Source organism: Macaca mulatta, chromosome 13 (assembly GCF_049350105.2).
Source record: "Macaca mulatta isolate MMU2019108-1 chromosome 13, T2T-MMU8v2.0, whole genome shotgun sequence".
Taxonomy (NCBI): domain Eukaryota; kingdom Metazoa; phylum Chordata; class Mammalia; order Primates; family Cercopithecidae; genus Macaca; species Macaca mulatta.
Window position 1 is genome coordinate 100,268,125 of NC_133418.1, and position 11,145 is coordinate 100,279,269.

Below are 11,145 nucleotides of genomic sequence, written 5' to 3' on the forward strand. Positions count from 1 at the left end.
TAGTTGGATTTCATTAGGGAGAATTTTGCCAGGCATAAGTGCAACAGAGGGAGAGCTGGGCAAGGGAGTCAGAGTGCCTATAAGGTAGTGATTATAATGATGGGCCACAAAATCCAGAGTGAGTTTAGGAAGTTGGGATTGGAATACATTAGGAGACTAAATTCCTCTTATATTACAGATACGGTTCCATTTCTACCTAATTTATACATGGTCTTCATTGGGACTTACACAGTTCTCTAACATGAAGATTTTCTCTCACCTTTCAATGAACTTTAGAAGAATATAGTCTTGTGTTTTCAACTTTAACTGCCTTACTTATTATGTTGTCAGATCAGACAGCTTCCCTGTCATTAGAGCTAAGACACAACCAAATTAAAATCCTTATAAAACTCAAAGTGATGTGTGAAAAGTTCAGCAGCCAGGATTTGGAAAAAAAAAAAAAAGACTTTAGTGAGATAATTCTAAGCAAGATGGGTAAGTCAAGGTCACTAAAAATCTAGAGATTAAAAAGGGGTAAGCCTTAAAAACTTTTGTTATTGTTATAAAGTCTTTAAATACACCGGGAAAAGTGAAACTTGTGTGCCCACTACTCAGCTCTATTGAATTCTGACATTTGCCATTCTTGGTTTCAGATTTATAAGATTTTAAAGTGTTCTTATAAAGGAAAACTTTTTAAAAAGTACCCATTTCTATGTCTGTCCCAGGGAAGCTGTTACTGCTGTGAGCTCATCATATTCTGACATGTGCTCAGGTTAGGATGGAAAGGTTGGGGACACTAGATCTCTTTTCTGTACTGTTGGCACACAAATTTGCCTTAGAAGTGACTTGATACTTATAAGATTTAAAAATCATTTTTCTTTGCTGATAATATAAAATTTAGTTCTTTCCATTATGCAAATGGAAGTAGCCAATAATCTTCTACTTATCCTGTGAATACAATCAGCCCATGAAAACATGGCTGTTCTTATGTGGGGCTTTCTGTCTCCACATATAAACGGGGAAACGTCATATAAATGTAACCATATGTGGCCTTTTGTGTCCGGCCTTCTTTCACTTTGCATAATGTTCCTGAGGTTCAAGCATTGTAGCATTTATCAGTATCAGGGATGTATCACAGTATCAAGGATGCTCATATATAAAAACTGCCCCCTTACTTGTTTCCTATTGCTCCTTGCTGCCAGGCCTTCATGTCTGGTGACTGATACCCGGAGGCAGGCGGAGTTTGCTGGAGCAGAGAGCTCTGAGGAGGAGGGATTGGCATCGGCACCATGGAGCTCCCAGGGCTTAGAGATGGAGCAAAGCTGGCCTCACCTTGGGGAACCATTCCTGTAAATTGACACAAATTAATTTATGTTGATATACTATAAATTTATTAACCCCATAAATGAAAAAACCCGAAATGATCTGTCACAATATATTTACAAATAACTTTCTTATTTGCCTTGTTTTGTGTCAGGCAACATATTTACAAATATCGTATTCAACAGAGCATGGAAAAAATTTAGTATCTTAAACTAGGGCAAGAAATCTCAGCATAAACCAATAGATAAATAAATGTAAGTCTGGAATAATGCTTTCCATTCACTAAGATGTTGATTTGTGCAGCAGGATTGTATATGATCTGTTTCTGTTCTTTTTTGCTTATATGAATTTTTAAGTGTAAAAATATGTATGAACATACATGATGAATTACTTGTGTAGTAAATTAAACTCCCCCCCCACCCCCCGAGATGGAGTCTTGCTCTGTCACCTAGTCTGGAGTGCACTGGCACGATCTTGGCTCACTGCAACCTCCGCCTCCTGGGTTCAAGCAATTCTCCTGCCTCAGCCTCCTGAGTAGCTGGGATTACAGGCGCCTGCCATCGCGCCTGGCTAATTTTTGTATTTTCAGAGGAGATGGGGTTTCACCATGTTGGCCAGGCTGGTCTCGAACTCCTGACCTCAGGTGATCCACCTGCCTCGGCCTCCCAAAGTGTTGGGATTACAGGCGTGAGCCACCGTGCCTGGCCGTAAATTAAACTTGAAAAGGAAAAAAACAGCTAAGAAAAAGCCATGTGTGGCCAGGTGCGGTGGCTCATGTCTGTAATCCCAGCACTTTGGGAGGCCGAGGTGGGTGGATCACCCGAAGTCAGGAATTTGAGACCTGCCTGGCCAATATGAGAAACCTTGTCGCTACTAAAATTACAAAAATGCCTGTTATCTCAGCTACTTGGGAGCCTGAGGCATGAAAATGGCTTGAACCTGGGAGGCAGAGGTTGCAGTGAGACGAGATCGTGCCACTGCACACCAGCCTGGGTGACAGAGCAAGACTGTCAGAAAAAAAAAAAAAAAAAAGAAAGAAAAGAAAAGAAAAGAAAAAGAAGTCACGTGTGAAAATAAAAAATAGCCGGGCGCGGTGGCTCAAGCCTGTAATCCCAGCACTTTGGGAGGCTGAGACAGGCGGATCACGAGGTCAGGAGATCGAGACCATCCTGGCTAACACAGTGAAACCCCGTCTCTACTAAAAATACAAAAAACTAGCCGGGCGAGGTGGCGGGCGCCTGTAGTCCCAGCTACTCGGGAGGCTGAGGCAGGAGAATGGCGTAAACCCGGGAGGCGGAGTTTGCAGTGAGCTGAGATCTGGCCACTGCACTCCAGCCTGGGTGACAGAGCGAGACTCCGTCTCAAAAAAAAAAAAAAAAAAAAAAAAAAAAAAAGAAAATAAAAAATAATGAGAAAGTTTTGTTAGCCACTTTTCCCCTCCTCCTTCCCCTTTTTAAGCTTTATTCAGACATAATCTACACAACATGAAATTGACACACTGTAACTGCATAATGCAATGATTTTTAGTAAATTTATTTTATTTATTTATTTATTTATTTATTTATTTTGAGACAGAGTCTGGCTCTGTTGCCCAGGCTGGAGTGCAGTGGCCGGATCTCAGCTCACTGCAAGCCCCGCCTCCCGGGTTCACGCCATTCTCCTGCCTCAGCCTCCGAGTAGCTGGGAGTACAGGCGCCTGCCACCTCGCCCGGCTAAGTTTTTGTATTTTAGTAGAGACGGGGTTTCACCGTGTTAGCCAGGATGGTCTCGATCTCCTGAACTCGTGATTCGCCCGTCTCGCCCTCCCAAAGTGCTGGGATTACAAGCTTGAGCCACCGCACCCGGCCGATTTTTAGTAAATTTATAGAGTTGTGCCGCCATTACCACAATCCAGTTTAGACATCTAATCATTCTCCAAATTCCCTTGTACCTGTTTGTAGTCAATCCTTGCTCTCACCCCTAGTCCCAGGTAACCTCTGATTTGCTTTCTGTCTCTAAAGGATTTGCTTTTTGGGGGGAATTTCATGTAGATGTAGCCATACATGGTCTTCTGTGTCTGGCTTGCATTCACTTAGCATGATGTTTTTGAGGTTCAGCCATTTTGGAGCACTTATCAGTAGGCTATTCCTTTTTATTTAGGATGATGCTTATTAGCAGCCATCTGACCGAACTGTCAAAACTCAACTGACCATAAAAGTAAGGGTTTATTTCTGAACTTTTTATTCTGTTCCAGTGATCTCTATGCTGTACCAGTACCACAGTGTCTTGATTGTTGTGACTTTATGGCAATTTCTGAAATTAGGCAGATATCCAACTTTGTTCTTCTTTTTAAAAATTGTTTTGGCTACTCTAGGTCCTTTGCATTTCCATACACATTTTAGGATGTTTGTTAATGTCTCCAAAAAGCATGCTGAAATTCTGCATTGAATTATAAGATCAATTTTGAGTAAATTACCAGTTTTTTTTTTTAAGTCTTTTTTCTCTGATTTCATTTTGGATAGTTTCCATTGTTATATCTTTAAGTTCACTAATTTTTTCTTCTGTAATTTCTAATCTGCTGTTTATCACATCTAGAGTTTTTTTTTTTTAAATCTCAGACACTGTAGTTTTCATCTTGGAAGTCTGACTTGGGTTTTATTTATAACTTCCACGGCTCTACTTAACATGTTCAAGCTTCCTCTTGCTTCTTGAACATACAGAATTTATAATTTATAATTGCTTTAATGTCTCTGTCTACTAATTCTATCATCTGTGTAATTTCTGAATTTTTGATTGGCTGATTTTTCTCTTCATTACAGGTTGTATTTTCCTATCTCTTTGCATACCTGGTAGTTTTAAAAATCAGATTCCAGACCTAGTGAATTTTACCTTGTTAGGTGTTGGATTTTTTTTCTATTCTTTTAAATATTTTTGACCTTTGTCTGGGCTATGGTTAGGTTACATGGAAACAGGTTAATTCTTTAGGTCTTGTGCCTAATGAGACAAGAGCAGAGTTTAGGCCTTATGAATTTGCCCCACTACCGAGGCAAACCATCTCTGAGTATTCTACTTGATACCCCCTGAATTACAGGGTTTTCTACTCTGGCTGGTAGGAAGAGGAGCTGGCCCTGTGTGAACTTTGAAGATTGTTCCCTCTTAGCTTTTCAGGTGGTTTTCTCTGGCCTTGATTTGTACACACATACATGCATGCCTGCGTGTGGGCAGCAGCTCTCAGCTGAATGGGACCCTCTGCATATCCTACAATTCTCTATGTAGTGCTGTCCTCTCTGGTATTGTGCCCTGCTACCTCTAGGTGCCTTAGCTTTCCCAGACTGCCAGCTCTACCTCCTCAGTTCAGGGAAATGTCCTGGCTCCTACTGGATTCTCCCTCCCTGCAGCACAGTCTGGACAATCTCAAGAACTACTATTGAACGTACTTTGTCTGTTTTTTATTTATTTGTTTCAGATGGGAAAATAAATCTGGTCCCTGTTATTCCTTTGGCCAAAAGTAGATATCCATAACAATTTAAAAGAATAAAATGTTTTCTAAAAAATGTTTAGTGCTAGCACTCTGTTTTTTTTGCTTTTTGTTTTTTTTTCCTGACAAAACACATCTCACAGTTAAATACTTTTAAGGCAGAAAAAGTTACGAAGGCGCAAAAAAAGGATGCCATAGTATGACTGCCCATAATTTAGTATAATTCCTTTACATCTTTATAAAATCCTGTAAGATTCCGTGACCTGCTTCTTTCACTCAACATTACATCATAAACATGTTTCTATGTCCTTGATGTCTCTTTGCGAACACATGCATATATGCCTGTGTAATATCTACTGTGTTCTGCCACTATTAATGTAATTTTTGTTATTTTTAATACAATGATTTTTTTTTTCTCTTTTTACTTGGTTTGTTTGGTTAAATAAAAAAAAATCATTATATTTGCCAGAGACGTAGTTAATTTACTCTTTTTTTTATTACAGGCTACATTTTTTTTTTTTTTTTTTTGGACACCGAGTTTTGCTCTTGTTCCCAGGCTGGAGTGCAATGGTGTGATCTCTGCTTACTACAACCTCTGCTTCAAGCATTTGGGTCCAAGTAATTCTCCTGTCTCAGCCTCCCGAGTAGCTGGGATTACAGGCGCATGCCACCATGCCCAAATAATTTTTGTATTTTTAGTAGAGATGGGGTTTCATCATATTGGTCAGGCTGGACTTATCTCCTGACCTCGTGATCCACCCGCCTCGGCCTCCCAAAGTGCTGGGATTACAGGCGTGAGCCACCGTGCCCGGTCTTACAGGCTACAATTTTTTTTTTTTTTTTTTTTTTTTGAGGCAGAGTCTGGCTCTGTCGCCCAGGCTGGAGTGCAGTGGCCGGATCTCAGCTCACTGCAAGCTCCGCCTCCCGGGTTTACGCCATTCTCCCGCCTCAGCCTCCGAGTAGCTGGGACTACAGGCCCCCGCCACCACGCCCGGCTAATTTTTTGTATTTTCAGTAGAGACGGGGTTTCACTGTGTTAGCCAGGATGGTCTCGTTCTCCTGACCTCATGATCCGCCCGCCTCGGCCTCCCAAAGTGCTGGGATTACAGGCTTGAGCCACCGCGCCCGGCTACAATTTTAAAACTATTTCAAATTTTCTATGAAAGTTGACCTAACTTCAGACTTTACAGTTTTTTCTTTCACTAGATAGGGTTTATTTATTTTTGGTAAAGATTATATAAATGAAGCTACATATTTTCTCCTTGCTGCTTTCTCTATATGTAAGGTAAGTAATTTTGATTTAGAATATATGGGTCTCCATTTTTTTTCTTTTTCTATTCTTTTTTTTTTTTTTTTTGAGACAGAGTTTCATTCTTGTTGCCCAGGCTGGAGTGCAATGGTGAGATCTCGGCTCACCACAACCTCCGCCTCCTGGGTTCAAGCAATTCTCCTGCCTCAGCCTCCTGAGTAGCTAGGATTACAGGCATGTGTCACCATGGCCAGCTAATTTTGTATTTTTAGTAGAGTCAGGGTTTCTCCATGTTGGTCAGGCTGGTCTCGAACTCCCGACCTCAGGTGACAACTTGCCTTGGCCTCCCAAAGTGCTGGGATTGCAAGCATGAGCCACTGCGCCCAGCATCCATTTTTTTTTTCTTTTTCTTTTTCTTGTTTTTTGAGATGGAGTCTCACTCTGTCGCTCAGGCTGGAGTGCAGTGGTGTGATCTCGGCTCACTGCAACCTCTGCCTCCCAGGTTCAAGCGATTCTCCTGCCTCGGCCTCCCGAGTAGCGGGACTACAAGTGCGCGCCACCATGCCTGGCTAATTTTTTGTATTTTTAGTAGAGACGAGGTTTCACCATGCTGGCCAGGCTGGTCTTGAACTCCTGACCTCGTGATCTATCTGCTTCGGCCTCCCAAAGTGCTGGGATTATAGGTGTGAGCCACCGTGCCCAGCATTTTTTTTTTTCCTGAATGACTCTAGAGGGTGGGTTTTTTGTTTTTGTTTTGCCACCATCTTCACTTCTAATGTCTTTGCATTAACCCGCCATTTTAAACTATTTTGGTTGTGATCCTTAAAAGAAAAACCTCTTGTATTAGTGTGTTTTTAACCTCATTTATGATGAAATTAATTTCTTTTAGAAAAAATATAGCCTTGGTGTGGTGGCTCATGCCTGTAATCCCAGTGCTTTGGGAAGCAAAGGTGGGAGGATGGCCTGAGGCCAGGAATTTGAGACCAGCCTGGGCAACATAGTGAGATCTGTTTCTATAAAAAATAGAATAGTTAGCCGGGCACAGTGGTACATGCCTGTAGTTCTAGCTACTCATGAGGCTGAGGTGGGAGGATCACTTAAGACCAGGAGTCGGACACTGCAGTGAGCCATGATCATGCCACTCGTGGGCAAGAGAGCAAGACCCTGTCTCAAAAGAAGAGAAAAAAAAAAAAAAAAAGAAAAAACAGAAAAAGAAAAATATGTATGTGAGAGGGACAAGATGCTTATCGTATTCTGGATATTACTTTGTGGAGTCAACAGTAAACAATAAATAAGAGACTCCAAGTATGAGAGCAAGCTTTTTGATATTTCTTTCTGGCCTCATCTCACATTCTACCTGTCCATACTGGAATGAACAGTTTCCGTTGTGACTTTTTTGTTGTTTGTTTTGTTGTTGTTGTTGTTTTTAGTGTTGGTCTTTTAATTTTATTATTTTAAAAAAGACTTAATTTTTTAGAGAAGTTTTAGGTTCAAAGCAAAACTGAGTAGATGGTACTGAGATTTCCTAACTTTAGACTTTATAGTTTTTTCTTTCACTAGATAGGGTTTGTTTATTTTTGGTAAAGATTATATAAATGGAGCTACATACCCCTTCTCCACTCACTCACATGTACAGCTGTCTTCATTATCAACATACCCCAGAGTCCATAGGTTACATTTGGGTTCACTCTTGGTATTGTACATTCTATGGGTTTGGACAAATGTATGATATGTACCCACCATTATAGTATCATAGAGAGTGGTTTCATTTCTCTCAAAATCCTCTGTGAAATGACCGAGTTTTAGTAGAAAGAACTAGCCTGTGGGTAATGAATCAGAGGAATGCTTAAGAGTTCTGGTCCCAGTTCTGCTACTACACTGGATCTTGGATAACTTCCATCAATCAGATAATCTAGTTCTTCTAGATGAAAAATTTTACAGTTCTATCTTTGCCTAGACTATGTTTGTTTTTGTTTTTTTAGACAGAGGCTTGCTCTATTGCCCAGACTGGAGTGTAGTAGTGTGATCTTGGCTAGCTGCAACCTCCGCCTCCTGGGTTCAAGCAATTCTCCTGCCTCAGCCTCCTGAGTAGCTGGACTACAGGCACCCACCACCACACCCAGCTAATTTTTGTATTTTTAGTACAGACGGAGTTTCACCATGTCTGCTAGACTGGTCTCAAACTCCTGACCTCAGGTGATCCACCTGCCTTGGCCTCCCAAAGTGCTGGTATTATAGGTGTGAGCCACCGTGCCCAGCCAGCCTAGACTATGTTAAGTCTCCCTGCTAGACCGACCATAACCAGCATTGCAGACACGTGACAGTGGCAACTAGAATTAGAATTCATACTTCCATTAATTTATTTGTTCAAAGATTCATTGAGCATCTATTTACTGTGAGACCACTGTGCTAAGCACTGGAGAAACAATGGTTAAAAAGGTCACACTCTGCTCACGTAAGGAACTTGCTATTTAAAAGAAAGACACCTGGGTTAACCAGTGGTTTTAAGACAGGGTGGCAAGTACTTTATGATTAGGAGTGTCCAGGAAGACTCTGCAGGGAAGATATATCTGAGAGGAGGGAAGAATAGGAATGAGAAGTAAAGGAATAATACTTTAGATAGAGTATAGAGAATGTACAAAGCCCCTGGAAGTAAAAGAGAACAAGGTCTGTGCTGTTTCTCAGAACTCAGAAAGTTTACTGTAGCTGGAACACAGAACTATAAAAGGGAACGTGGAGTTGATGAGCCTAGGTTTGTACAAGTTAAGATTGGGGTGTTGGTTGAAAATGCAAGTATGTGCATCCAGTAGGCAGCTGTACATATGAGCTGAGAGATACTGTTTAGAGATAGAGAATGAAGTCACTAGCATGTAAAGGTCCCTGAAACCCCAAAAGGAGATGAGATCACTGAGGAGGAATAGGTGGAAGAGGATTTTATTGTAGTTCACAGAAAAGAGGTCTTTAAATGGGCTTCAAGGAATCCATGAAGTGGGCAGATACACTAAAGAAACCAATTTCTGATATTTACTTTGAATACTGTGTTAATAGACAACAATTTCTAAATGTCTGATTCTGTTCTTGCACACTCATCATCATAGCATGGTAGCCTAGAAGTTTCTTGTTTTCAGAAATACAAGAAAACTTACTCTGCCATTACTATGACTTACATGTTCCTTTATTTACTTGGGGCCTATATTAATCAGAAAGAGGTGAAAGCAAAGGATATAAAGCAAAGCTAATGCAGTTATTCATTGGTTTTACTGTCATCACTTAACACAGAAATCAGCAAGCTTTTTCTGCAAAGGGCCAGATAATACATGTTTTCAGTTTTGCAGGCCATAAAGTTTCTTGAACAACTACTCAACTCTTCTGTGTGAAACCAGCCATAGATAATACATAGAGCAGTAAGCATGGCTGTGTTCCAGTAAAACTTTATTAACCAAAACAAGTGGGCTGGATTATGGACCTTAATTTGTCAAACCTGGAAACATGTTGGGAACACATATATTTTGGTACTTCCTATTTCTTAGGAATAGAAGCATAAAACCAACAAAGGCCAAAGAGCCCTTCTATCTGGATTTCCTTAAGCCACAATAAACTGTTTTTGTTTTTGAAAAGGCTGGAACTTTTCCAGAACTTGATTTTGTGCCAACACAAAACCTGGTCCTCTACCAGACTGCCGATCAATTTGGAGCAAGTTTATAATTAAGAGTGGTGACAGAAATTTAAAATATCGCATCTTTAAACGTTCTTATTCTTTCCAGAAAAACTAAACATTTTTCCAGTATTATTTTGAAGCAGTCCATGGAAGAACTGACAGCCCTGCCATTTCATTTCAGTTTGCAACTGGATGAAACCGCTGTTCTCTTCACTGCACGCAGCTTCTGGGTTTTGTTTGTAGTATGAATGCTGACTTTATAAAAAGCAAATTATTATTTTGTGAAAATATTTTTGTCAATCAAAAGTTGGTCTGGAAGAAAAACCCAGGCACCAGATACTCACGATAGGTGGCAACACATCTTTCCCATCATGGTACGGGGAAAGAGGAAGCTCCACCCACTCCATTATTTCAGCTCACTTTGTTCTATGCTGACACAACTCAGATCAAAGACTAGACCCACAGCTGTGAAAGAAACTTGTCGCCGGGCGCGGTGGCTCACGCCTGTAATCCCAGCACTTTGGGAGGCCGAGACGGGCGGATCACGAGGTCAGGAGATCAAGACCATCCTGGCTAACACGGTGAAACCCCGTCTGTACTAAAAAATACAAAAAAAAACTAGCCGGGCGAGGTGGCGGGCGCCTGTAGTCCCAGCTACTCGGGAGGCTGAGGCAGGAGAATGGCGTGAACCCGGGAGGCGGAGCTTGCAGTGAGCTGAGATCCGGCCACCGCACTCCAGCCTGGGTGACAGAGCGAGACTCCGTCTCAAAAAAAAAAAAAAAAAAAAAAAAGAAAGAAAAGCAGGATATAAAGTCCTCCTTTCTTGACTTTCCAGAGGAAACTTTAAAGTGCATGCCTGAAAATGGACAGAAATACTATTTCTATTTTTTTAATAGAAAAAAATCCTTAGAATAATTTCATGAGGAATTTATTAATGTTTGGCTTACTTCTAGTTAGTTTTTCCCCTAACGCAGGAGATAAATATTTTGATCTAGGGCTCTGCAATCAATATCAGGAATGCTGCTAAAAACCCATTTGCTGTTTTAGTCAGATTGTCATTTTGGAGGAGGAATGGGGATGCAGATAACTACATAAGTCTTCTAATGTTGGAGGAAGTACTTCTGCAAGCTAAAGTGAAAAAGCTTTGTCAAATTCTTTGCATACAGAAATTGTAAGACACATGGAAACAAAACCCTTTTGAAGGCCACACTCTTGTTCAGGCAACCATATAATTAAAATATGGATTTATAATCCTTTTCTTGCCCACACAGATAGTGTCAGTGATATAAACCAGCCAAAGATGACTTCATTGTCTTGAGGACAAAGAAACTGATGTGGCATAATTTTGATTAAAATCTCTTTGAAAGTTCTGGTGCTCTAGCACAAATCTTTAGATACTTAATTTGATAGTCAAAGGATTTTAGTACTTGCTACCATCACAATGGAAACTCTAAATTGATTTGGCTGTCAAAACTGATA

General features: G+C 40.7%; 1 protein-coding gene and 1 long non-coding RNA gene across 7 annotated transcripts in view; both read right to left on the reverse strand.

Moving 5' to 3' along the window:
• The window catches only part of NCOA1 (nuclear receptor coactivator 1), a 278,197-nt gene that overhangs the window by 17,835 nt on the left and 249,217 nt on the right, over window positions 1-11,145 (reverse strand). For all 6 annotated transcript variants that reach the window (XM_077960057.1, XM_028831929.2, XM_028831928.2 and 3 more), the window contains one exon: window positions 1,155-1,326. In XM_077960057.1, the coding sequence (XP_077816183.1) occupies window positions 1,155-1,326 (172 nt within the window). The remainder of the gene's footprint in view (window positions 1-1,154; window positions 1,327-11,145) is intronic.
• Window positions 7,575-10,467, reverse strand: LOC144333890 (uncharacterized). Its single transcript, XR_013403022.1, has 2 exons — window positions 10,325-10,467; window positions 7,575-10,184 (listed from the first exon to the last, which is right to left on the reverse strand). It is a non-coding gene; the product is annotated as an uncharacterized LOC144333890 (long non-coding RNA).